Genomic DNA, 27,045 nt, shown 5'->3' with positions numbered 1-27,045 from the left:
ATGAGTGACACTTACCTGTGGCCGCAAGAGCCTGTGTTGATAAGTCATTGTCCCAAAGCTGAGATTATTAATTTTTTTAGTAACTTTGGTAGCTGCCACTTCAGGTATTTTGAGGAGTGGAGGAGACATGCCTGTGCGGGCTGCCCACAGCAACCAGGAGAGCGTGGGAAAACAGGTACATTCCTGCAGTCCGTGCGCTCTGAGCAGGGCAGGAAAATGCCACAAATTATTTCCCACACTGGTTTTTGTACTCAAAATTTTGTCACACACGGCACACTTGTTTTCCTCTATATTTCTGATTTTGACTAAAATAACTTTGAGAAAAGCAGAAGAATTGGGGGAAGCTCCTGGGGGGGAAGTCAGTATTAAACTAGCTATTTCAGCAAAAGCTTTACATTAACAAAGAGTAGGAAGAAGAAAAGGAGCTCAGCATCCACCAAGCACTCCTTGTGGACTAGTCTGCTTGGGTGCAGGCTCGCTCTAACCCTGCTTCGTGTGCTCTAAGTATCATGGGTTACATCATTATTGTTTAAAGTAATATTTTCTTGTCTGACACTTTTTTCTTATATAAAGTCCTCCAAAATGCAGATGTGACATTTGACCAATTCTCAGAAACTTTGAAATGTTAACATGTAACTTATTGCTTGATGATCGCTCACTGGATATCAGTCCGCGCAACTGTTAATGTTTTGATTTGATTTTTTTGCGTCTGCGCGTGCACTCTATGATGCCTATAGGTGAGAATTAAGCAGTCATGGACTTAAAATGGAGGAAGAAAACAAACCACAGCCTACACGTATGTGGAAAGTGGCTCTTGCTCTTCCTCCTCCCCTGCCATAGCGCACTCCCTCTGCTCAGGGGTAGAGAAGAGGCCATGGGTAGCATAAACAGGATACCGGGCGATGCAGACCTCTGCTCTGACCCAGGACGTCTATTCTTGCAGCCCAGCGAGTTCTTCCGTCGGATTGAATGTGGGGCACGACTCGCAGTTAACGAGTCCAGCCGTCGGCACCCAGCTTTGCTCAGTCACTCTCTTGGTATTTCGCAAAGTCAAATTCCCACTGCCTTACTAACAAATAACACTTTTAAAAGAACGAGTCCTGTGGGAATATGTGTCAGAGTTAAGTCCCATGGGAAGATCCCCCGAGGAAATATTTCTGCATGCTGTCATGAGCGCCTGTAGCGAGATGGGATCACAACTGAAACTTCAGGCAGTCTCACCGAACAGAGAGCGCTCTTGTTCCTTGGTCTTCAGAGAAGATGAGTCACCCCACGCTTGTGCCGGTGGTGGTTTCTTACACATAGCTGCGCGCTTTTTTTGGGTGGTTTGTTTTTTTTTTTTTCCTGTGTGCCCTTAACCAGAGGGTTGGCACCCACTGCCTGGGAAAGAATAGTGACTGGAGGGGGCAAAAGCAGAGAGCTTTGAAACTTGGGAGTCAGATGTAAATAAGGCAGGAGGGATCTTTTTAAAAGAAGAGCTGACGTTGATTGATTTAACACTTGCTGTGTGTGCAGGCTAATTGCTTGTGGAGGCTGAGGAGGAGTTCCCACACCTGGCCCTATAGACTCTGTAGGGTAGGTCTTGCCCCAGAATAAGACAGCAGCTTTTCCACAAGGCTCATTCTTGCTCAAAGAGGTTTGATCACGCTCTACTTATGCCCTCATTAAGCATGGGCATCTTATCTAACGAGACCTAAAGGGAGTGGGAGTGTGGTGCCAGGGTGATGCTAAATGCTTTAGATGCAGCTCAGGTGAGCTGAAACAACTTAATCCTTTTTCCCTCTCTGAAGGGCTTTTCCAGGAGAAAACACCCTCTTTTTTTTGTTGTTGTTGTTTGTTCATACCTGTTTTCGTTTGGGTTTTCTTACTTGCAGGCATTAGATGACATGAGCGCTGGATAATTCATCTCCAGCCTGAGCTGCTGCACTTCATCTAGGAGTAAATATTTAGCCTTCAAAGCAATAATTGGCCCGTGTTTCTTAAGTCTCAGAGACAGAGGAGGGAGATAATTGTTTTAAAAAACCCTAATTTTTGAGGTTTCAAAGTATTTTTTTGCTTGGATCTAAAACAATGGCATTGACTTTCTACTTATTAGGCTGGAGCAGAACAAGAGAGTTAATGCCTAGCTTTTATGTAGTGTTTTTTGCTGGTGGAGTTTAATGCTCTACAAAGGAGGGTCTAAGGCAGCAGGATCTCTTATTTTAGGAACGTGAACAGGAATGCCTCTAAACTCTTCTCCCCCAAGCTCTTCTGGCCACTTTTGGAGCTACTTTCCACCTCTTCCACTCCCACATTAAGAGTTTTACTGGAGCAGGAGGGGAGTGATAATTAATGGCCAGTATTATGTGGGAAGCCTGCAATGTTATCCCAGGATAGGTGGTCCCTGGGAGGCAGGTGCCTTTCTCCGTGTGTTGGGGATGCTTTTTTTTTTTAAAACCTTTATTTGCATAATTAATCCAGGCATTTCTTTGATTTTTAGCCTATCTGCACAGAGAACTTGATGGAGGACTGGAGGTGGTTTACGCTGGAGTCTGTTTATGCAGCTAGAGGCAAGGGTTAGTCTCGACTCCTCTGTAACTCAAGCTGCAGCACGCCACTCTTGCAACGAGGGTGCAGGCAAGATGACTTTGGCGGTGATAGTCCTCTGGTCCTGTAGTGTCCCATCCCCCCGCCCCCTCCCCGAGAAACAACCTCTCGTGCAGCTGAAACAGCCAGGGAAGAAACCAAAACCCATTTGAAACCGAGATTCCCAGGACTTAATGCAATGGGTAATTGCTGCAGGGGTTCCCATAGCGTCAGCAACCCCGCACCAAAGCCCTCGCCTAGAGTCAGCTAACCCAGGATCCAGCCCTGGATCTGCGGCGCTGGTGGCAGGGATTTTTCCTATTTCCATGCAGGTCTGTGAAACACTCTTGATCCTTCCATCTCTGTGCGATGAAAACTGCTGGCAGGTCCTGGGAGAGGCTGCCTCGGCCATCAGCACAGACCCAGACCCTTTGTCGTCGTCGGTGTCTCCTGTTTGTGTCATCCTCAGGCTGCAGTGGATAATTTATAGGTAGAATTGAGAACATATCCCCAGGCAGTTATCCATCTGGCCTGCCTGTGCTATTTCAGACTGTGTGTTTCTGCAGACTTTCTCTCTTCCTGTATTTGTTAGTTTATATTCCTCAGGAGCCCGGCACTTTGCCTCTGTCTGTCAGAACTGTACACTAAACTGGGAAATACCGTTTTTAAATCAGAAATATAAAAATTCCAGTAGTTTTTGACAGTGTTCCCGGAGGCTTAGGGGACAGAGGTGGAAAGCTTTTCTTCTTAAAACTGAGGCCTTTACTGTGCTTATACAGTACAGAATAATGATGTAAGGACTGGGTCTTTGCAGGGAGAGGGGTGCTAGCTGAAGTCCTACAGGATCTGTGCATCCTTCCTGTTGTTTCTGCTTTGTCCTCAGCCAAGTGTAAGCGCCTGCTTTCCTTCCATCTTCCCTGCAGCTACCTGGGAAGGCGAGAAAGCTGGAAAGACCCCAGTCCCTGCCCTTGACACAGTGTGTTTTCCCACTGCCAGGCTGTGATATCCCACTCTGATATCAGGGGAGTTTAGGAGACTTGCGGCTCCACTTTTCCTGTTTGCTGTGAAAAGGCTCGCCGTGCAGCCGGCCCTGCATCCACCCTTCCGCTGGGGGGGTAGAACTCCCCAGGACTTGTTTCCTGGTGTTTTTGTCTCCCTACAGTCGTGCTGCATTTGCTTTCACTGGAGAGGTGGGAAAGCTTCTCATCTCTTTTTCAGAATTTTAGGACAAAACCAGGCTTGGAGGCCAAACTTGTTCATTAGATACTCTGATCCTTTCTGTCCACGTTCACAGTGTCAAGATGCAGCTGATCTTCCCTTCTTCAGCCTGAAAATAAGTAGAGACCTTCAGCCTGAAGTTTGCACTTAAAACCTCCTGGGTAGCCTTAACACAACATAGTAAGTGTGCAAAAAAAAAAAAAAACCTCTCCCACATCCATTCCTCTTGGCTCTGTTCTTCCCCCAGGTCCCCTCTGTTCTTTGAGTGGGAGCTGCTGGAGTTTGAGGATCAGGTTTCCCCTTGTGAGCTGAGGGGAAGGTGCCTTTGATGGTGTTGTGTCAACAAAACTAACAGCCCAAAGGAGGTAGGAGAGTCTCTGCTGTCACCTGCCCCAGGTGATTGTATCAGATGTGGTCCCTGTGCGGTGGGAGGCTCTCTTGGCTGGAAGAGAAACCTGCCTGTTAGTCGTCGAGCACAAGTGGAGTGGTTTAGCCTTGACAAAGCTGTGCAAAACCCTTGCCTCCAGCAAAACAAAATGCCCTGTTTTCATCATCTCCTTACAGAAAACAGCGGTAAGTTTTCAAAACAGTTGGTGAAGTTTCATAATGCTGGTCCCAATCTGGAGTGAGCTTCCTTGTTCGTGGCCTCAGCAGTGTGAGCTTTGTGGAGCTGGAAGAAGATGTGAGCCGCAGCGAAGGACTGGACTTCCCAAGGAAGGGAGGTGGTCATGCAGCTGAGATCCAGCAGATGTCCAGCCCTTCGCATCCGCACATTGGTGCAGCACCTTCATCCACAGCTTAAATAACGGACAGGACCTGTGGCTGCAGGGCAGTCCATGGGGAACGGTGGGCTTTCTAAAGAGTAAACAGTTGTTATAGTAGTGGAAACCTCCTCATGTTTGGATTTAAAACCCACTGTGTCTGAAGGTCTCTTGAGATCGTGCAGATTGTTCAGTCCTTGGTTGTGTTTTGCCTCTTCTTTTTTCTGAACAGCAGTAACCAGCTGAGACTCATTGCTGAATTACTCTGCCCTGATCCCTGTATTGCAGTTCTTCTGTTCCCATTGCAGAGTGACTTGCCTTGTGGTAACTCAGCAAGCGATCCAAGGCACATCCTTGCTTTGGGTATTAAAAAAAACCCTACAAAACCCTGACCTGACCATGCTGGTAGCCTCTCAAGCAGCATTTTTTGTCTGGGGACTGCTGCTGGTCCCCAAGACTTCAATTGCGAGATGTTTCTTAGCAAAACAAACAATTCCCCCATACACAAAGAAGGAAACCAGGAGAAGCAGGTTTTGAAAATAAACTTCCAAAATTTAGCCCAACTCATTTCCACTTACAGCCCTTGAGGGGAGGGCAGCAAAAGGGTTTTCATGTACCCGTGGGTTTCTGAACTTGGTGCGGTGTTGAACAGCGCTTTTTAATTGAAGGCACGCCTAACTTTTAATAAAAGTTTGGGATCACCTTGAGCACACTGAAGCCATGTCATAGCTGCTGGCCTCCTGGGAATCAAAAGAAGTGAAAAGTTGATACCTGGCACAGAATAACGTCTCTAATTATGACTGCAGCTGCTGGCTGCGGGTGTCTGATACTTCAAAGTAGAACAGGTTAATGGAACGGATGGAAATCCCTTGCAGTATGTACGGTGTCTTTCTGCTGTTGTAGTATTAAATGCAGCCTGGAAGAGAGGAAAGCATTTCTCCAGCTCTTTTCCTGATCTGCTTTGTTTCTTCCTCATCGCCCTTTGAATTTAGTAGCAGTCGGGCATATTTCTGCCTTTGCAGAGCTAAAACTTTCCATGTTATCATCAAAACCCTCCCTGACTTTCCCACCATGATCAAAATGCTCTTTGAGCCCTCAAGTCCGGAGTGACTTGACCCCGTTGAAAACTCTGCCTGACTGGAGCTTGCTTATCGCACAGCTAATTTCTGCCCTTCTTGAAACAAAAACACGAGTTTCTGGGCTTCATTCTGTCCCATCCTTTGGGACTGACACTGTCGCAGCATGGGTTGCTTGGCATTGCTTTCTGTGATTTAAATATATTGAGTGTTTTTTCCCCTCTTTGGGCTCACAGGTTTACAAGGAGGTGAGTAAGCACTCCTGCAGAGTGGTAGTAGCCTTTGACACCTGTACCCTCCAGCCTGGTGTTGTCCTGTCAGGCTGGGAGTGACAGGGAGCACTGAAGGATATGAAACCTTTCTGAAATTCAACCTGCAGGGCAGAAATAAAGAGGCAAAGTGCATCTTTTGAAGAAGCATCCTGGTAACTAGAGAAATCTAACTGGCAGTACGTACAGAAATGCTGCAAAGCACAGGATGTCGAGATCGTCTCGTTGCAGGTATGCAGGGCAGTAGCCTGCTGCTCCCAGGTGAAAACCGCGTCTGTGCAAGTGTTAAACAATTTATATTGCAAAACATAACATTGCAGGGAGTGGGAGCTGGGTTTGCTGCACTGGGAAACAGCAGGCTATGCCCTGCTCTCCGAAGGAAGCAACATCTTTGGATATAGAGTTTAAACTTCATTACTGCCCTTCCAGAGAGCGAGCCCAGAGCTCGTTTGGCAGGCTCTGAGCTCTGGCTCTGCAGTGCTCGGGGGTTTCTCAGTGCCTTTTGGTCCCTCAGCCTGTGCGAGGCAGACAGGATGCTAATTTCTTCTTTCTTTGCTTGGGTGGTTTTGAAAAATGTCTCTCGTGAAATGTGTGTTATTAAATATGAAATATTTCAAGGGCAAGAGATGAAGAATCAGCAGGTGAAGGTTTGAGGTTTTGGTTTTGGGGTGTTTTTTTTCAAAAGCTGTGACAGCTCATTGGGAAAGCACTGCTTGTGCATGGAAGACTGGTTTCCAGGATTAATCCATCGCTGTTTGGTTTCAATAGGACTGCTCTGTGGCAGTGATTAAGTGCCTAATCTGAGTAGGTTTAGGTTTACAACGCACATCTACCCTCCCTTTGATTTGCCCGGGCCCTGTCTTCCACCGTTCTCGTGGCCTCTCTGACTGTTTGTGCTTTAACCTCTGATCAGCTTGTCATCTCGATCCATTGTCTTCTGAATTTTGCTCATCCAGCGTTGCTTCTTGTGCACGGGGTAGCTCTTGCCCCATGGGATGGACACCCTGCCATAGCTGACGCAGCAGCATTGCATGGATTACACCAGGGATGCAAAGGTAGAAAGCGCACGTGCAAATTTGGCATGTGATCCGCTGTTTGCAATGATCTATCCTGCACAGGCAGGAAAAGCCGAAAGATTCCTCTCTTCTTCCCAGGGCTCTTGGAGGCTTTCTGCCTGGGAAATCTGTTCCCTACAAAAAAAAGGCAGCTGCTTGGAGAGACCAGTTGTTTAAATGCTTCAGAAGTAAAGCCCTTAAACTCTTCAGCTGCTCAGTGTGATGGGAATTGGATGTGAACTACTGCTACCAGGGTAAAAAATATACCTGTGCCTCCTATTGAGCACCGCACCTGAAAACCATCTTGCTGTGTGGCTTTCTCCATTCCTCCCTCCCTGAATCATGCCTGGCTGCCGCCTGCCCCTTGCTCCAGCTGGCCTTCAGTAAGTTACCCTTATCAGTGCACCCGAGCCGCGTTCCTGGAGCATTTCCAATTGCTCCCAATATCTGCAGAGGTCATAAAGTCACTCCATAACTTCATTCCTCTCTTACAGCTTGAGGATGGGGGACAGAGACTGTTCAGCAATTAAAATAAGGAGTGACTGGTCCTCACCTTGTCCACAGGGATGCTGGGATGCTACTGTTGTTGCCTCTTCAGCATCAGCGTGTGCGTCATCGCAGGAATGCGGTGCCGGAGGCAGGCAGAAATCGCTTTGAAGATGCCAACCCGCCCGCCTGCACATGGAGGTGGGAATGGGCCCAGGACTTGGGACCAGTGGCAGCAGAGCCAGCTTGTGTCTAACGAGCTGTCACAGTGGTGCTTGGAGACTTGGTAAAGATGGTTTTACATCAGCCAGCCAAAACAACTGGTAGTTTCTTTCTTCTGTTCCCTGCTTTCAGTGCACCGTGATCATTGGAAATTCAGCAATTTTTTATCCGTAGGTGAAACATGGAGGGGAAAACAGTCCCTGCTATGGGAAATTTGCTCCTCGGAGCGGTGGCTCGCCTGCTTTTGTCAGCAGGTCAGCAAGGCACGTCTGACCATGGCACTTCCACAGGGGAAGATGCTTTACCCTTTGGATGCCCTGCTATCCTGCCTCGGACAGTTCAGCCTGATGCGGGGGAGTACGAAAGGGAAAAAGCAACAGAGGAAGCTGGGAGAGAGGTGGCTCGAAGGGAAGTTGATGTTTTAAGCGATGATCAGGTTTTCCTCTTCCCTCAGTACAGGTCCAGGGACTTGTGGTCCTCTATAAGGCAAGAGGTAAGCTGAGCATCTGTACTTTGGTGCAGAAGTGGAGTCAGGCAAGGAGATCCCATGCATCCATTCATCCCTGAGCCTGTGGGTTTGTTTTAGTCCATAGGATGCTGAATTTCTTTTGTTGAGATCCCTGACACAGAGAACCTGGGCTCTGTATAGGCTGCAGTCAAGACAGCCCTGAAAGAGGGGAGCTGGTTTTACTTGCCTTTCCTTGTTGCATTTCACTGGCTGCCACCCTGTCTGTCTTGTGTTCAAAAGGAGACATCCAGCTGGTCAGCAGAGCTGCCAGGAGTTTTTTGGGAGTGCTTACTCAAACGGGAGCTGGCGACCTTGCCATGGTAAAGTCAGCAAGTCTGCGCATCTCATAGAGCAAGAGCCTCAATAAGGAATGGTTTCGATAAAACTCTTGTCTCCTGAATGATGAAAGGTAGAGGGATTTATTCAGGATTTCAAATCAGCCTGTATGGCAGTTGTCACTCTAGAAGCTTTCTTGCATGTGTCTGTGTGGAGCAGCCCTTCTTAAGACACTATCAGCATGGATTGAGCAGAACGGCATGAAAAATAGCTTGTCGCTTTAACTTTGTCGGATTTAGATTCTCAGAGAAAAGCTCCCTGGGCGCAGATCCCTCCCGAGATTTAACGGAAGAATTTTTCCCACTATTGCCTTTATCAGCCTCCGGGAAGGATGCAGAGAATTTTTAGCCTCCCTGGTGCCCGTTTGTGATGCACAAAGGTAGCCTCGAGCAGGGACCGGGTGAGGGCTGGCTGATGCACACTGCTTTTCAGCATCGTGGGTAGTACGCGCTCATTTTAAACATGACCCCTAGGCCATCTGAAAATACTACCGATGAGTGTGCTATACCAAAATTGGGGAAAACTATTTGTAGCCCTGTTGGTAAATAAGAAGTCCATAATCTGTAAAAATAGGTTTGTGGGGTTAGGAGTCCTTATATAGGCAAATAACTAGTGGAGTCTTGGTGGTGGTGCTTAGCATCTGGTAGCTCCCAATGAGTTTGGAAACTTCTGAAGGTCTCACACATCTGAGAGTTGGGTACCTGCTGTTGAAATGATGAGCAGAAATCTTTCTCTTGCCAAACTCCTTCCTCCACCTGGGAAAGCCAGCGCTTGGAGAACAATTTGCTGCTTCATGGTCTCAAAGTGCAAGCCTGTAATCTTTCAAACCAGTACTTCCCTCAGCAGAACTTAGGGTTGATTTTGCAAGAGCTTATTTTTTCTATAAGGAGGTTTTTTTATTTGTTTTACTTTCAGGGGTCTGTGTTTTTCCTGACCGTTGGTTTCACAGCCCTGTGGAGAATTTAATTTCTTGCAGATACCTGCTTGTCGGAGTTTGGCTGACTGGAGCCAAGGTATTTGCAAAGTGTCGGGAGGCTGTGAGAACAGCCAAGGCGTCTGTGAAACCACCTATTTTCTTTCCTTTTCAGGAAAGGAGGCTTAAAAATATGCAAGCAGGCGCCCCAGCCACATACACACTGGTTGTTTACATTGGTGTTGTCTCGGATATAATTAATGCATTGCACCAGAGAGGAAGCTGATAGCCTGAAATCGGCTCCTGCCTGAGGCTGGTGCTGTCATCCTGGCCGTTGCCCTCGGCGAGAGGCGGGGGAAGTACCGAGGTGCGATAGAGGTTTCTCTGACCACGAGCTCCCTGGTCATTTTGTATCAAGTTATTCCTTTCTCCTCCCGGGTCCCTCACAAAGCCGTCCTTCCTTGGCAGGTACATCCATCATCAGGGGCACCTCCATTTTGGGGTCAGTGCAAGAAAACCCTGCTATCCCATGGCTAGATCATTCTTATCAGCTGGGGAAGGAGCTTTGAGGAGCCTTCGGAAAGGTCCTGCTGAGAGGCTTCGGGCAGGCTATGCTGACACCTATCGGCAAGAGCTCCTTCCAAGGCAACCCAGCCAGCAGGCACGCTTCCCGACTCGAGGTTTGCCTTCTTGAAGCCTTTGCCTGAAGGACCCTGTCCACCAAGGTTACGTATGCAATACTCGAGACTAAACACGCAATATTCCCTTTGCAGTCTATACCCTAGCCAGCGTGACGTCCTTTCAAAGACTCTTTAAACCCTTGCGCTGCGTAGCCTGATTTTACATCTTTCACAAAAGCAGCTGCAGTAAAAAAAATCTCCTTAAATCCGGTAGGCATGCGGAATGACGAAGCACTAGCTCATGCTTGTTTGCGATCCAAAAGGTGAATATTTATTCCTGACTTGAAATATTTAGCGAGTTTGGCATTAAGCACTGGATTTACCAGAACAAGGGAGAAGAGCGCACTTCTTGTGTAAAGAAAGCGTAGTGCAGGAACCGATGGCTTGCAAATGAAAATAAGGGGGAAGACAGCAAGTGAGGGAAGGGCTGGTTAAAAGGAAGATGGAAAGAGCCGGACTGAATGTCCCTTTGTGTGTTATACTGGGGCTTTCAGTAGGTAGGTGTTTTGTTTTCAGTAAGAAGTTGCATTCTCTTGGCAGCAAATTCCAAGACAAGCGTAGCCCTGCTCTTCCCAGCGCTGAGCTTTTTGCGTTTACTCCAGTAGACTTTTCTGCCTGTGCCCACAGGATGCTCTTTAAAGGATGGTTGAGGTTTTTTTAGCCCCGTGGTAGCTATAACCTCACCAAATTACACAGCAGCCATTTCCTGAAATGCCAATAATTTGGGGGTTCTCGGACGTCTGAAATGCCTCTGCTGCCTCCCTCGTGCTGTGGCAAACGAAACGGGAGCGTGACTTGAGCAAAAAGTGTGGAGCTCAGCAGAGCTGGGGCACGCTTCTCCGCTAACCCACACATACCTCGGTCCCTTCCCTACAATTAGCTGGTTATTATGGCGTTGTGTAGTCTGATACAGCAATTTCCATCCCTCCGTTTGCCTCCTGGAGGGAAGACAAGTCACAGGAGCTGATCAACCCTTTCTCTGCAAGCGCTGAGCTCTTTAATTGGCATCAGAGCTGTTTTGTGTAGGATGGCAGGCTGTTACTCAAATCACTTGAAAGTCTACAGAGTACAGTATCACTGAAGGGGCGGGGGGGGCAAAAAAACCCAAATATTAAAGCAGAGAGAGGTGGATTGCTGGCTGGCTTTTTGATTCCACCCACCTAGAGGGAAAAACAGCTTTTGCAACAGCGGCACCCTTTACCGCAGGGCCAAATTTGCATTTCCCAAAACCAGGTGAGATGATTGCGAAGGGGAACATGGCATGACCTCACAGCACCTCGGAGCGATGCTGCTGGTGAGAAACACCCAGGGTGGACTCCAATAAAACCTCTCCTGCAGCATCGAGGTGCATGAATTGCAGCGGTGCTTATTTGCAGCTATTAAGAGATAAGGGGGCAAAGCTCCGGGGTGTTCTGGCACTCTTATCTCATTGCTGTTTGCTCAGCTTGCTGTGTAAGGACATTTTTGCCAAGCATTAGCACAGAGTGACTCAGTAATCCTGTTGCACAGGGTTCAGAGGACACTACCTCTTTTCAACAGCTTTATCGGGCTCGGAGTCACAGCATGTAAGAATTTCCTGGGTTTAAAAAAAAAAAAAAAAAAGACTATAACATTGCAAAAGCTTGGAGGTGACTTATCCTCCACGACGAGGATTTCTGCCTCCACCTTGTAAAGACTGCAGGAAACCAGACCTTTGGTTTGACGCCGTGGGTTTGACTGGGCTTGTACCATGGGTCTGTGTTATTGCAGGGTGGGATTGCAACACTGAGAGCACAGTGGAAACTTTTCTGTGTGGAAACTTCAGGGGGGCTGCTGTGGTTTGGTTACATACTGCCCCTAAACTGCAAAAAACCCTGCCAGTTGTGCACAAATATTTCCCCTGCTACCTGAGGGGTGTTTTGTAGGTAGCAGATGTATGTGTCTACAGAGGTTTTGTTTCCCTGCTGGGGGGACAACTCGCATCTTGTTTAATTTTTCTTTAAACTCTTACAAACTGAATTCCTGTCTACTTCTGAGCAAGGAATTTTATTTTTTTTTAAGTTAGATTTGAGGGAACACTAAATCGCATGTGGCTTTGGTAAGGGAAGATGATACTTTCCTGGCTCTTAAAAGCTTTAACATTTAGGCAGGCCAAACTAAAGCTGGTCTTGAAAATATTCATAGTCCCAGTGCCCTGTTTTGAACATTTTGGGGATAAAACCAGGTGAATGTCAGATGCTGGATCTGAGACAGCTGACCAGTGAGTCCTCAATGTTGGGGTTTGACTTGGAAAAGAGCTGGTGTGCGATGTGCTGTGGAGATGTCCGCTCTTCTCACAGGGGCTCTCCTTTGGTGTCTCCCAAATCCAGTGCTAATACTGGGATTGCCAGGATGCTCATCCTCTGCTGGTCACGCTGTATTCCAGCCTCTGGACCCCTGCTCACCAGCTTGTTGCCTGCCTTTTGTGAAACCTCGCAAACTGCTGGCAGGGGGAAAGCTTTTGGGCAAATCTGCAGACTGCTGTGGAAAAATCCTGGCTGGCCTGGGAAGCAGAGGGATTTATTATATTTTCCTTCTCTGGTTTCTCTTCCCATCAAAGGGGAAAGATTTGGGGATTTCAGGCTGTCATGTGAGTTTGGGATGGACCTTCGCGTAATGGAGTGTAGTCGAGGTAATGCCTTGACCAGGGTAGATGATGGTGCTGGGGTTGATGAGGTTTGCAGATTTGGACCTCTGATTTGGCATCTTTAAGTCTGCCAGCCTAAATGCCGGGCTAATAAATCCTGGTAGAGCATCAGGCCGGCTGCTGCCGGTCAGTTGGAGGCAGCGCAGCAGGTTTCACCCTCTTGCTGAGCGGTCGGGGAGAGCAGGAGCTCTGCATTCTGCATGCTGCTCCCCCAGAGCTGCACATGGTTTAAAACAGCAACAGGACAGGGTACCGCTCCTGCGAGGAGAGCTCTGAGACAGGGCTTTTGTAAGTCGGAGGCAGAGTGCATTAAGTCCAAGCCATCCTTTTAGCCTTGTTTCTACTGTGACATCCAAGAGCTGGGTGCTTTTTTTTTTCCTTTCTCAAAAGGAATTTGCTTTTTACTGCTTCTCTTTGACTCTCTCTAAGCAATGCAAGCTCCTTGAGGTGAAATCCTGCACAGCCTTTTGTTCTTCGGCAGGTGGGTTATACTGAAACACTCTGACTTTGCAGAGGTACAAACCATTTGGGAAGCACCAGCACCAGTCACTAGCAAATGTTGCTTTTCATACCTTACTGTGCAGATTCAGCTTCTCCCTCTAGCTTTTTCTTTGGGATTATAATGTGCTCCATTGCTCATGTGCCCACCAAATTAAGCATGTCCTTGTGATGGGACCTGATTTGTTGAACAAATATAATTTGTTCACAGTGAGCAGCTGGCTTTGGCAGGCAGCTGCTGTGTTTCCAGCGTGGCTTGAGCCACAGTGGAGCAGGATCATTGCCTTGTCCCTTCTTTTGCTGGTGCAGGTGGTGGCTATTAGCCCTGAGCCCTTCCCCAGGAAGGTTTCATATGCCTTTGGTGTGCAGATTGCGGGCGGCTTTTGAACCTGGGAGCTTGGCTTCCTTTGCACCTTGAAATCCACTGGTTGCTGGACAAGCTCACTTTAATTTCTCAGCTTTGAAATTGGAAATGCGGCTGTGGGCCTGTTTTTGTTTATCCTAGCATCTTGTGTAAATGGAATCAGCTGGCGATGATGGTGATCAGCTCACTGGAGTTGTAGGGAGAATAGCATCCTCCCTTGCTGGAGCTAAGGTGGCTTGAGAAATCCAGCAGATCAGGCAGTAGCGGCTCCTGGTTGTTATTGGTAGCTCTAGTCTCATCTGCCTCTGTAATAAAATTCCCCAAAATTTATCCCCTTGATGCAACCCCAGAACTCTTCCCCCCAGGATGGTGCAAACCTTTGGCTCACTCCAGCGCATCTCTTTTACAACATTTCCCCAAACGATATCGATCTGAACCTATCCTTTCATCTGGGTAATCCCATCAAATTGGGCACCTTGTGATTGTTTTCCCCACTTCATTTTTATTTTAAGCTGCACTTGGTATTTGTTTTTGGAGTTGCTCGGGGCTGCACCTACCATAGGAAAAGGCTCATCTGGAAATCAGTTTTACACGTGCCCTTACAGCCAGGCTTTTATTTTGTGGCCGCTGATCTCTGCGCATGCTGCTCCAGTTGCATTAGACGGCTGAATAAATGGGCTTAAAAAATGCTTATAAGGACAGATCCTAAATAGATAGCATCCAGAGCTTGTGTCAGAAGCGATCAGAGGCTAGCATTTCTCTTCCAAACATCCGTGGAAGCCGGAGATCTGTGTTTGTGTTTTGAAAAGTATGTATCTGCTTTGCGAGCCAGGAAAATCCATCAACTGGAAAAAAAAAAAATAGCTCGGACCAGCTTTTAGCTGCTTATTCCGACTGAATAAACAGCATCAGCTGTAAAGAGATGTTGCCTTCTATGTTTAGGAGTAGTTAATTGTGCCTGCACTCTCTGCCTGCTTAAATTCTTATCCCCAAGGAAAGATAATCAGATACCAGGCTGGATGGTGTTACCAGGGTGTGGAGCTTGGAAATCCAGCCAGGAAGAGTCCTCTCTGCCCTCTGACCAAGGGAGCAGCAGAAACCAGTGCAATTAGCTAACGATGTTCTTCTGCAGGCACTTTGGTCCCTGGTGAGGAACAGAAGCCGTTTCATTTGCAAGCGTAATCCGGGAGAGGAAGAAGCCCTCCCGTGTCAAGTACATTCCTGCTGGCCTTTGAAACGCTGCTCGGCACATCCTCTCAAGAGCTCGGACTTTGAGCAGGTTGTTACGCGCCCCATGTAATGGAGCGGTGTCCCTTTGATGTCCCTGCTCCCGTCCCTGCGCTCTCTGCATACTTGAGACCTGAAGTCACAAAGGCTGCCAGTCGCCTTCCCCCTTTGCCTGGGCAGGGCAAGCTTTGCTCTGGCTCCCTTGGGGTGCTCCGGCCCTTCCCAGGACGGTGGCAGCAGCACCCAGCAGGTCCCCTCTGCTTTGGAGGGATAAGCGGTATGAATTCCTCAGATTTCAGCTGCTTTTTGTCCACGTGTTTCACTCGAATGCAAGATCGCTGAAGCCCTCTCGGGTACAACAAGCTCGTGGTGCGTGTCTCTTGCAGAGAGCATCTGTAGATGTCCCGGCTGCCCAGTTGGAAGAGGTTTTGAGAGCCCAACTGCTCTTTGACTTGTAAAACCCAGGTTTATTTCCTGCATTGCAGAATGAAACTCCGCTCATTTCCAACCGTACAACATCCAATAACAGGCAAAGCTTCCTGAAAAACCAGGGCTAGCCTCTGCCCTGGGCTGTTTATCTGTTGTTGACTCATTTGGGAACCATCTCGGTGTCTGAGGTTGGGGTTGACCTTCAGGTTACAGCAGTAGGAGGGTGGCACCATCCCAGACCATTCGGAGCAAAGTGCCAATCTGTTTCTCCATCTTGGGATGAGTTTAACTAACCTTTTTTGGTTTAAAATACCCCAATTTAAAACCAGCACCTCTCACCCCATGCTGCCTTGTGGCATCCTCAGTGGAGAAACCCAGCCAGCCAGTTCTCTACAAGTCAGGTACAAATGTTTCTAGCAGTCTAGCTTGTGATGCCAAGCTTGGGAGAGCAACTTTAGGCTCTTGCCAGGGAAATATTTAGGCTGGAAACCTGCTGGTGTGGATTAATGAATTGCACACAGCCACGGAACGAGCCAGGAAAACAAATGTGGGAACAAAGAGTAACCAAATGTGACCCTCTTCTGGCACTCTCATCTTTAAGGAGACCTTAGGTGTAGCTCTGGCCAGGCTATATATGTGCCACAGCAGAAGAATTGTTTCCTGCACAGCTTTATTTCCCTTTTTCCCCTATAGCTGTATACCTGAGCAGCAGCAAAATGTGCTTTGTCCCTGGAGAAAAGCTCAGACACTCTACAAGCCACCTCCTCTGTGTCCGGCCGGGGTTTGCTTTTTGGCTGGGCTCTTAACCACCCACCACCTGGAACCCATCGCAATCAAATTGCTTTTCTCAGCTGCAGCATCTTAAAATAGCTGCTCTGGTTTCTTTTAAAAATAGTCTGTTCTGCATGTCATTACCTGCTAAAAATTCTTCTCCAAGTCCTATTAGGACATTGGAGGAGAGAGGTCTGTTTGGTGTATCGGCCTTTTTGGAGAGGGTGACGGTGCTTCTGTGGCCACGTGCGCTGCCTTGCCCTTGAGCTGCCCCTGCTTCCCACGGCTGGGCACGCGCATCCATGTTTTTCGGGTGATGTATTTTAATTATTTTGAAAGCGTGACTGCAGAGGTAGAGGAATCTGCCTGGTGCTGGTGACAGCTGTGGGAAGGAGGATGCTCAGACACATCAGCCCTGGCTGGAGAGGCTTTAGCTTTTCCTGGGAAGCAATTTGGCACCAAACACATCAGCAAGGTAGCGACACAGCACCTCGGGCTGCTGGAGTGGGCAGGGTTTCTGGTTTTGCAGCAGACTGTGGCCGATTTCCTGACATAAATTCAAAGGGATCCAATCCTTTGATAGCCACCCTCACAAAGGGGCTCGTTGCATTGAAGTTGCTCTTGCTCTGAGCCAGCTAAGGACTGATGTGGTGGCAGCAGGGTCATAACAGAGCAGCAGCAGGTTGAGAGGTGAGCTCTGCGCTTTGCTGCACTGCAGGAAAACCTCTGGGGTGTACAGCATTTTCCAAGCATGGCAAATCACAATGGCACCGAGTCCAAGAGGTCACATCGTCTGGCTTGTGCAGGTCCTGCTCAGGAGGTCCCTGCCCCCTGCGGAGCCTTTTGAACCTTAAACAAGCCAAGCAAAAGGTTTCTTAGTACTATTTTTAGAGGAGTGCTTTTTTTCTGCGGGCTCGAGGAGTGACTTAATTCACACAGCAAAGCGTTTAGGGTTTAATTGTGCCACTTGACAAAAAAAAAAATGTGATTTGGTGCACGCTGCCACTTGTGAGTACCCGAGCGATCTGCCACGAGTGACTCTGGATGCGCTAGAATTGGTATTCGTTCACCCCCCTTCCTTAGGGAGAAGTTACTCGGTATTTGGTGGTAATTATTGCTTTTATTCTGTGTTAAAGCAATAATTTCCAGGGATGCACTCAAAAGCTAGCAATTTCCTGCCAGTGAGTGACAGATGTTTTGCCATACATGAGATGTGCTTTCAGGCTCCTACTAATTATGATGACACAAATCGGCAGTAGTTTTCTTCCCAGGCTCCCAGCTCTAATTTTGCCTTCTTTTCTGCATTTTTTTTTTTTTTTAAAGGTAGAGTCCCTGTGTTGTTACACTTCAGTGAAACCGATGCAGAGTGCAGTGTCTGTGTTCAAGCATGGTTTCTTAACCTTCCTTTTCTCTATCCCTGCCCAGGTTCGTATCCCTCGCCCAAGGCTGGCGCCACGCTGGTGGTCTACAAGGACTTACTTGTGCTTTTTGGTGGGTGGACGCGGCCGAGCCCTTACCCTCTGCACCAGCCAGAAAGGTTCTTCGATGAAATCCATACGTACTCACCCTCCAAAAACTGGTAAGAGCACATCTGGATTCAAAGCCCAGGCTTTGATCCTGTAAAAATGTGTCTGTAATGCAGCTGGAGTAATGCCGGAGGGTGTCTCTCTGAGCCCGCCTGGGAAGCTATGCACGGCCCTGGTTTCCTAGGTGTGTCTAATCCTGGTGTGTCTGTGATGCTTTTAATGAAACGAACAAAAAAAAAAAAAAAAAAAAAAAAAAAAAAGCTGAAAAAAACCACCCCACAAAAGCACACCAGAGATGTGGACATGCTGCTGTCTAGCACTTCTTGGCTGGTGGTTGCTTCCATATGGCTCTCGACTCATACTTAAAAAATGCCAGGCTCCCGGAGGGCTCTCGGCCAGCCAGGTGGGAAATCTGGATGTGAATATTTTAAAAACTTAATCGATGTAGCTGGGAGCAGTGAGACCTTTCTGAGGAAAGGAGAAGATAAAGCCTTAACTCTTGGAGGTCTTGATTTTAGTGATAGTCCAAAACTCACAGCTCCTGTGGGCCTCCAAGGGAGACGGGATAAAGCAGGTGTTTGCACCCTGAGCAGGTATCTGCACCATTTTAGAAATCTCTCTGCCTTTACAGCTCCTGGATGAAAGCATCCAGCAGTGACCACAGAGATGGCAGGAATTTTCCTTTTCCCTTTAAACACCATTTGGCTGGGTTCAAACCAGGCTTTCTCACTGATGCTTGTGTGTGAGAAAGGAGAGAATGTTGTATCAAAGCGGCGATGGTTCCTGTTCCTCTTTTCACTGAGAACTTTTCATCATCAAAAGTGTCAATTATCCAATGCACTTTTGGGCAGTGTCGTTAACAACGCTGTAATTAAACAGCGTTGGAAATAATTCAGGGCGAACTTAATTGAAAGGGGCGATATTTCCAGCTTGGCTCTGTGACTTTGTCATGCTTTAAATATGTTTAGCACATTAGTATTTCTAATTAGTTTCGTTATTATTTGGATTTTTGGAGGTTTTCCCTGAGGTTTTCCTCTGTAACATGTTCTTGAGAACTTTGCCAGTCCCTGGGATTTTTCTTTTTGCCATTCATTTGGCACTTGCCTTTCTGACCCGATGGTGAATATCTTCCTCTCTCTTTCCCTAGGTGGAACTGCATCGTGACCACCCACGGCCCCCCTCCCATGGCAGGACACTCCTCCTGCGTTATTGAAGACAAAATGATCGTCTTTGGGGGTTCACTAGGATCTCGACAAATGTAAGTCTGGGGTGAGGGTGCCTGACAAGTGCTCTTGCAAGTGAGGAGTGTGTCGTGGTGGTCCTGGGGTAGCTCGTAGCATTTCAGAAGGAAATTTCCACAGGGTTTTGGGGTCTGCCTGCTGGCTTAGCATACCCTTCGCTGCTTTTGGCAAATCCCCTTGAGGCTTCAGCTGGCAAAAAACCCAGTTCTGCCATAAAACTCTGCCCTGAACCCATGTTTCAAATGCCCAGGGGCCCAGTTGTATTGTCAGCGCTTGTTGTCTCGCCCTTGCAGGAGCAATGATGTCTGGGTGCTGGATCTCGAGCAGTGGTCTTGGTCCAAGCCCAACATCGCCGGGCCCAGCCCTCACCCACGAGGTGGCCAGTCTCAGGTGAGCTCTCCTTCACTAGCTCAGCACCAACACACACTGCCAAAGCTGAACCAGACAGAGCTTCATTTCCAGCTTCCAGGCAGCTCTCAGCAGGTTGCCTGAAAGCTAGCACCCGATTTCCAAGTTATCTTTGCAGCCTTTGCCCGACGGGGCCTTGTTTTCCCAAGCCATCTGTTCTGTGAGGGTGCACTTTTCATCTCCCTAACGTTTAGGCAGGTACCGTGCCATGTCTTGCACATGACTCAGAACTCTAATGAGCATTTCTAGAAAACAAATGGCTGTTTTAACCCAGCAATCATCCCCCATGGCATTTAAGATCAATCAAGTGTTATCACAGGTTGGTTTGGCTTGGGGCCCTTTTGATTGCTCCGCTCTCCTCATTCTTGGTTCAAGTGACTGCGTATCGTACCCGCTCAAAGCATGGGTCTGGCAGCGCCTGTTTTATTGCCTGCCCAGGGCAGGGAGCTCGTGGGAGTCACCCAGCTTGATGCAGGTATCTCTGTTGCAGCTGGCATCCCTGCCTTCCCTTCATGGTCCCCGGGAAGATGGTCAGTGGTTCCCAGCACACGGTTCATCTCAGCCTAGCAGGGCACCCAGAAGAGATCGCTTGGGTCGTGCTTAAACGTGCTTTTCCACCCACTGGAAAAGGAGACTAGGGGACTAGTTCACCCACTGCCAGCATCTAACAAACATTTCTGCAAGCGTGTGCCCTCCCAGACAATCCTTCCACGTTCTCCCTTATTTGAAGAGGGGTGTCGAGTCCCCTGCGCTTTGGCTCACCTTCAGGAAGTAATTGCTCTCCTTTGTAAGAGGAACTGGTTTGCAAGCTGTTTGGGACAAGGCAGTGGGGTGAACCCTGCATCCCACTTTGCCTCAGGCCCAGCAAAACCGGCTCTCCATCCCAGCTCCACTCCTCATCCCGGGGCAGACAAAATTCGGCAGCGTCTGCGCAGCTGAGAAGCCATAACCTGGCTCTCTCTGCACTTGGAGGTCTTGCAAAAAGCGCTGGGGACAGCTTCACATCCTTCCCGGTCTGAAACGCTCTTCTTTGCCTCCTCCAGATTGTAATAGACAACGAAACCATTTTAATCCTCGGTGGCTGTGGTGGTCCCAATGCAGTAAGTATCCTGGGCGTGAACTGCATGTGTCTTGCTGTGACTGTGAACCCTGGGCGCTGGACTGGGGAGAGGGGGGACTTGTCATGTTACCCAGAGAACATTTTATTCTGCAAATCTGGGCACCCACATTTTAGATTTTCCAGAGAAGCTGTCTAGCTATTGCTACAGCTGCTTTAATTAAGAAAGAAACACCCCAGGCACTACCTGAGCAGGTCGCCAAGGTTAATTGAACCACAGAAGAATTAATCCTGATTTTATACTGGGGTAGGAGGTGGAGCTGAAAGGATTTGTCCATGGCTGTGGTAGGGTGTAGTCACTCCTGGGTGGTCAGATCCTGATCTGGGTCACCCTTGCTCCGTCTGCAGCAGCAAAGAACTGCTCCTGCCTCCGATGGGGTGATCTCAGCAGCAAACCAGGCTCCTAAATCTCAAACCAGACTCCTAACTCTGTCCCACTTTTCTTCACAGCTGTTTAAAGACGCCTGGTTACTGCACATGCATGCAAACCCCTGGACGTGGCAGCCACTCAAGGTGGAGAATGAAGACCATGGAGCCCCGGAGCTGTGGTGCCATCCTGCCTGCAGGGTACGGACGCAGTGGGGTCTCTGCTCTCTCATACACATTCGTTGATCTTTATTCCCTGCCCAGGGTGCTCCATACCCCCAAATTTTTCCCCAATACAGCACAAAGGATCATCCTGCCATCCGTAACCTATTATATCCCTGCTTCTCTTCCAGGTGGGACAGTGTGTTGTGGTCTTTAGCCAAGCCCCCAGCGGGAGAGCCCCGCTGAGCCCCAGCTTGAACTCTCGTCCTTCTCCCATCAGCGCCACGCCGCCCGCCCTGGTCCCCGAAACACGGGAATACCGTTCTCAGTCTCCCGTCAGGAACACGGACGAGGCTCCCTGTGTCAACGGCCGCTGGGGCACCTTGCGACCCAGAGCGCAGAGGCAAACCCCCTCAGGGTCCCGGGAAGGCAGCCTCTCCCCGGCTCGAGGGGACAGTTCCCCTGTACTCAACGGTGGGAGTTTATCGCCTGGAGCCCCAGTGGCTGGCGGTGCCTCCTTGGACAGCCCCGTGCAGGTTGTATCACCCAGCACGCCTTCCGCGGCTGAAGGATACGACCTAAAAGTGGGGCTTCCCCTGGCACCACGCCGGGGATCGCTGCCGGAGCAGAAAGACCTGCGTTTGGGATCCGTTGACCTGAGCTGGGAGCAGAAACCAGCTTCCATCATCTGCCAGATGGACGGTGTGGAGGGCAGGACAGTCAGCACGAGCGTGAGGAACCCCCCTGAGCAGACCAACGGCATCCACACGCCGCCCCACGTCGCCAGCTCCCTCCCAGGGGCCGTCTCCCCCGGCGCGCTCCGGAGGAGCTTGGAGGCCGTCAAAGCCCTCTCTTCCAAAGGCACCTCGGCTTCTGCGGCGTTGAGCCCTCCTCTGGCTTCTTCCCCAGGGTCCCCAGGTGCTGAGACGGGCTCGGCGGCGCGTCTGGGCTCTACCCAAGGCGACGGCCATTCCTTACCTCCCATCGCCCGCCGCCTGGGCCACCACCCTCCCCAGTCCCTCAACGTGGGGAAGCCTTTATACCAGAGCATGAACTGCAAGCCCATGCAGATGTACGTGCTGGACATTAAAGACACCAAGGAAAAAGGACGAGTCAAATGGAAAGTGTTCAACAGCAGTTCGGTGGTGGGGCCACCCGAAACCAGTTTACACACGGTGGTGCAAGGCAGAGGGGAGTTGATCATATTCGGTGGCCTCATGGACAAGAAACAAAACGTGAAATACTATCCCAAAACAAATGCCTTGTACTTTGTGCGAGCAAAAAGATAATGTGGCCCAAGCCCTTCGCCGCCATCGCCTTCTCCCTTCCCCCCCCGGCTCTTCCCTCTCCTCTCCGAGCCCTTACTCTGTCACGCAGGCATTCAAACTGTGAATTAGGGAGAAAGAAACCAATAAAGTCCAAGCAAAACCTCCAGCGCTGCCCCGCCAGTTCCCAGTAAGACCCGACCCCAGTTAAGCAATCCATGTTTACAGGCGGGGAAGGACCCATGCCGCTGTGATCCAAGCCAAGGATTTGGGGTGAGCAGGTAGGGAAATCTGCCATCCAGTATCCTCTTGAGGTTGGTTTTCTTTTCTAGGGGTTGGGGAGGCTTCGTCTCTCTCCCAAAACTCCTCGCGGGATGTGAATAAAAGTGGTTTTATAGGAACAAACCAAACACCGCAGGCAGGAGGCTGGGAGCTTCGCGCACTGATTATTTCTGTGCTTGACTCCGTAAGGAAAACAACAGCAATACCCCGTCAGGAACCTTGCAGTGCTGCGAACCTTTGCTCAATGAAAACATGATGCCTTTTTTTTTTTTTTTTTGCCTTTCACCCCTTTGGCCTGCCCCTCTAATTCCTGGCCTCTGTAGGGGACCGTAAGAAGGAAGAAAGGACAGGGTTTTTTGCATCAAAATGCCAAAAATAATAAGAATTAGCTGGGCGTTAGCATCCTGCTCTCCCTGCCCTGTGCTGGATCAGGCTTCAGGATCAGGCCTGATCCCTTCTGATCAGCAGAAACACACAACAGTTACGCTAGAAACACCGTTATTCCCCCAAGACTGAGAAATTCAGCTGCCCGTTCCCTTCTAGACTCGAAGGTTTTGTTTCAGTCAACAGCCCAAACCCGTTCAAGGCCAAACCAGCACCTTGTAGCCTGGGAACGCGTGGGGATTTTTTCCAGCCAAACAGATGGATATCGGTAAATTTGAGGATGTGAGCAGCCTCGATAGCAGTAACTGCACCTCATCTTTGCACGTGCCTCCTTCCGCAAAGATTAAAACAAATTAAAATCCGAAGGGATTGGACCTGTGCGTCCTTCTGGGACAACCTCCCTCTTTCCCTTTCCCCTCGAGATGATGGGGGGGTGGGACAAATGGGCGGATTCTGCCAGGTTTTGGTCAACAACCTCCAGCACCTGAAAAGCAGGGAACCCTCCCCAAACCGGCAGTGCCATGACGTGGCCCCTTTTCCCCTCTTGGCTTTCTTCCGCTCTCCCCTCCATCCCCACTGAGCTTTTTGCCGGTCAGAGCCTTAAATCGCATCCCAGCCGCGTGGGGATGGGAAGGGTTTTGCTTTGTCCGCGGCATTTCCACTTCTGTAAATAAATCCCTGGTGAAACCCAACCTCTCCCACTCTAATCCCAATGTATTTGATTTGTCCGAAGGGAAGGCAAAATGCAAATTTTACCCCCAAAAACCTCAGGAGCACCTAGGGTGAGCTATGAAATATTTCTTCTCCGCTTTAAGCTTTGACGCGGGGAAGGCGGTCGGGGCTTTGGCATCGATTCCCTCCTCCCCTTTGCATGTCTTTTGTCATCCACCCCCCAAAAAAATTAATTAAAAAAAGGGATGGATGGTGGGTTGCCACTGGGGATACATCCTTCTCCTTGCACGGAGCATCCCTGCAGGGGCATTTGGTCCCCAACACCCCCCCCCCCCCCCAATCAGCCCCAGACCTGCTGAGTGGCTGGGGCCAGCCCTCATCCATCCCAGTTGGCTGCAGAAACGCATGTTCTGTGCTCTTAACGATAAATTGATCCCAAATTTTGACACACACACACACCCCGACACCCCACCCCGTGAGCCGCTGGTGCTGTGAGCGAGGTGCATCCCACCCCCCTGCGACTCAGGTGTCCCCCCCATGTCATCGTCCTAGGCTCGTCCGAGCGGAGAAATGAAAAGTGATTTTCGGTGATATTTAAAATCTTGTGTACATTGGGGGGGAGGGGGGGGGTAGGCGGGGGGATTAATGAGTTCCACCTCCCTCCATCCTGATGAATTTTTAGCAGTTTAACAAATAAAAAGGAAAAGAAACGGATGGTTGGTCCTTTTGGGGAGGGGGTCGGGGGGGTGGAAATGCCATGGAGAGAAACCCCTGCTGCGCTCCCCCAAAATTCGGGGATGAAAGGGGAGATGTGGGGGCTTACTGGGTGAAAAAAGGGCAGTATTTCCACCAGGGGATGTTAGAGCCATCAGTAGAGGTGGAAAAAATGGGGGGGGGAAAGCTGGGAGGAGGAAGGGGAGGGTTCGGAAAAAGGAGGGTAGTGCTGGAAACTGGGGACCCCAAATCCTGCCAGTGCTGGAGATGAGGGACCCCAAAAACCAACCAGGGCTGGAGATGGGGGACCCCAAAGCCTGTGGGGCTGGTAACTGGGGACCCCCGAGCCCGTGCGTGGGCTGGATCGGCGGCCCCGTACAGAGCAGCGCTGGGCACAGCTGCGGGCGGGCAGGCGGGGGGGGGTCCCGACCCCATAGGGTAGTGTGGGGCCGGGGATCCCCCGGCTATAGGGACCCCCCTCCCCGGGCCACCTCTCGCGCATGCGCTGCAGCAAAGGGGCGGGGCGCCGCGAGGCCACGCCCGGGGCGGTGACGTCACCCCGGGGCGGAAGCGGCCGCAGGTGGGGCGGCGGGGCCGAGCCTTAAAGGGGCCGCGGGGGGGGGGGGGGGGACCCGGGGCTCTGTGCAGGGACCTACATGGGGGGGGGGCACAGGGGGCCCGTGGGGGGTGTAGGGGTGCCTGTGGGGGGATGCAGAGACCCTGGGGGGGGGGGGAGTCAGCGACCCTATAGAGAGGTGCGGGGACTCTGGGGGGGGCACGGAGTGCTATGGAGGGGTGCAGAGACCCTGGGGGGTGTCAAAGGACCCCGTGGGGGAGGCTGAGACCCTGGGGGGGTAATGGACCCCATGGGGGGCGTTGGGACCCTGGGGGGGAGGGGATAAAGGACCCCCATGGTGAGTCAGAGGACCCCACAGGGGGGTGCTGAGAACCTGGGGGGGGATCAGGGACCCCATGGGGGGTGCTGGAACCCTGAACCGGGGGGCAAAGGACCCCCATGGTGGGGCAGGGACCCCATGGGGAGGTGCTGAGACCCTGGAGGGGGTGAGGCAGGGACCCCGTGGTGGGGCAGGGACCCTGTGATGGGATGCTGGAACCCTGGAGGGTGCGTGCAGCCCGGGGGGGGAGGGTCTTAAGGGGCTCCCCCGGCTGCGGGGCGCAGTGACCCCATGGGACAGGACCCCCCCCCCGTAGGCCCGCTGTCGGGGGGCTCATGGCGGAGCGGGGGGGCCCGGTGCTGGAGCCCGGCTGGCTCCTCTCCCCTGCCGGCCGCCCTTACCGGGACTCCATCCTCCACAAGAACCGGCGGAGAGTGTTCGGTGAGCACCCCCTCGCCTCCCCCCCTCACCAAATTGGGGTGTCAGCCCCCCCCCAAACCCCTCATACCCCCCTTTCTCCCCAGGTCTGCTGGAGCGCCCGGTGCTGCCCCCCCCCTTGGCCGCCCCCACTGTCACCTACAAACTCTTCGTCTCCGGCAAGAGCGGCGTGGGCAAGACGGCCTTGGTGGCCGTGCTGGCGGGGACCCCCGTGCCCCCCACCCACCATGAGACCCTGGGTACGTCTTGGGGGGACACACAGCCCCCCCTCCCGCATGTCCCCTGGGGGTGACAGCGTGTGTGGTGTGTGTGTGTGTGTGTCCCCAGGCATCGAGGCCACCACGGTGCACTGGCCGGCCAAGCCACGCGCCAGCGGCCGCCCTGTCATCTTCCAGCTGCATTTTTGGGATTGTGGAGACGGAGCACTGAGAAAATTCGAGCATCTGCTGCCGGTGAGTGGGGGGGACATGGGACACACACACACACAGGACCCCCCCCCCCCCTCCCAATGATGGTGGCGTCTCCCCCTCCCCAGGCTTGTAAGGAGGAGGCGGACGCCATCCTCTTCCTCTTCTCCTTCACCGACCGCTCGTCCTTCGAGGAGCTGCCAGCCCTCATGAGCCGGGTCATCGGCCCTGACGAAGAAAACCTCGTTAAGGTGGTCGTCGGCACCAAGTATCCTTCGGGGGGCGGGGGTGTCCCTGGGGGGTCCACATCCCCCCCAGAAGTGGGTTTGCACCCTTATAGTTCCCACCGCTTGGCATCTCGGCGGGCTGAGAACGCGCGCGCATCGTGACACCGATGGGTCAACTGCACCCCCCGAGTTGTAAGGGGGTTTGTACACCCCCCCCGGGGGGGGGGTCTGGGTGTTGGTGTCCCCCTTGACAGTGTGTGTCCCCCACAATAAGGGGGTTTGCACCCCCACATCTCACAGCGCTCAGCACCTTGGCAGGCTGAGACCATGCACACTTCGTGACACTGATGCCTTGGTGCCCCCCACTTATTTGGGGGAGGGGGGGGGGCTGGGGGGAGATTTGGTTTTTTGGTGTTTACCTTGACCGTGTCCCCCCTCCCCCCCCCCCCCCCCCCCGTGACCCAGATTCGACCTGTCCCCGCAGGCAGATGTGACAGAGGGGGATGTGGTGGCCTTCGAGGGGACCTGGGGGCTGCCGGTGCTGCGGGCGGGCAGCGGGCCAGGGCTCGGGGGGGCGGGTGGGGGGCTGGCCAGGGTCGCCCCCCTCCTCGACGCCCTGGTTGAGAGGCTCTGGCGGCGGGACCAGATCGCTGCTGGTGTCGCCCTGGAGGATGAGGGGACCCCCCCGGCCTGAACCCCCGGGGGGTGGGGGGTGGGGAAGGTGCTTTTTGACCCAAATCCATCTTTTTCCCCCAAGAGATGCCTGGGTGCCCTGACTTGTCTGATTTGGGTGCAAGGGGATCGTGGGATGTGGGGTGCTGTGGGATGTGGGGTGCTGTGGGATGTGGGGTGCTGTGGGTGCTTTGGGATTTGTGGTGCTTGGAATTTGGGGTGCTG

The 27,045-nt window shown here is 51.2% G+C and overlaps 2 protein-coding genes across 3 annotated transcripts in view; both read left to right on the top strand.

The window, feature by feature from the left end:
- The window catches only part of FBXO42 (F-box protein 42), a 50,128-nt gene extending 27,831 nt beyond the window's left edge, over positions 1–22,297 (top strand). For both annotated transcript variants that reach the window (XM_080379530.1, XM_080379531.1), the window contains 6 exons: positions 17,469–17,622; positions 18,717–18,827; positions 19,104–19,200; positions 20,262–20,318; positions 20,786–20,902; positions 21,055–22,297. In XM_080379530.1, coding sequence (XP_080235656.1) covers positions 17,469–17,622; positions 18,717–18,827; positions 19,104–19,200; positions 20,262–20,318; positions 20,786–20,902; positions 21,055–22,152 — 1,634 coding nt within the window. In that variant the 3' untranslated portion in view covers positions 22,153–22,297. The remainder of the gene's footprint in view (positions 1–17,468; positions 17,623–18,716; positions 18,828–19,103; positions 19,201–20,261; positions 20,319–20,785; positions 20,903–21,054) is intronic.
- A 2,361-nt stretch (positions 22,298–24,658) lies between these two features.
- On the top strand, positions 24,659–26,906 carry CPLANE2 (ciliogenesis and planar polarity effector complex subunit 2). Its single transcript, XM_080379532.1, has 6 exons — positions 24,659–24,760; positions 25,393–25,517; positions 25,601–25,753; positions 25,842–25,966; positions 26,050–26,189; positions 26,614–26,906. The coding sequence occupies exons 1-6, from the start codon at positions 24,681–24,683 to the stop codon at positions 26,840–26,842; spliced, it is 852 nt and encodes a 283-aa protein (XP_080235658.1). The 5' UTR covers positions 24,659–24,680; the 3' UTR covers positions 26,843–26,906.
- The last annotated feature ends 139 nt before the right edge of the window (positions 26,907–27,045 follow it).

The sequence above is a fragment of the Falco punctatus genome, assembly GCF_963210335.1.
Source record: "Falco punctatus genome assembly, chromosome: 3".
Classification (NCBI taxonomy): domain Eukaryota; kingdom Metazoa; phylum Chordata; class Aves; order Falconiformes; family Falconidae; genus Falco; species Falco punctatus.
The sequence above is the reverse complement of the archived record's forward strand: the minus strand, read 5'-3'. Positions and strand labels throughout refer to the sequence as shown.

Coding starts and splice junctions, on each gene's coding strand:
- CPLANE2 (XM_080379532.1), top strand. CDS start 24,681: ATGCGCTGCAGCAAAGGGGCGGGGCGCCGCGAGGCCACGCCCGGGGCG. Junction 24,761..25,392: donor CGGGGCGGAAGCGGCCGCAG/GTGGGGCGGCGG, acceptor CCCCCCCCGTAG/GCCCGCTGTCGGGGGGCTCA. Junction 26,190..26,613: donor AAGGTGGTCGTCGGCACCAA/GTATCCTTCGGG, acceptor CCCGTGACCCAG/ATTCGACCTGTCCCCGCAGG.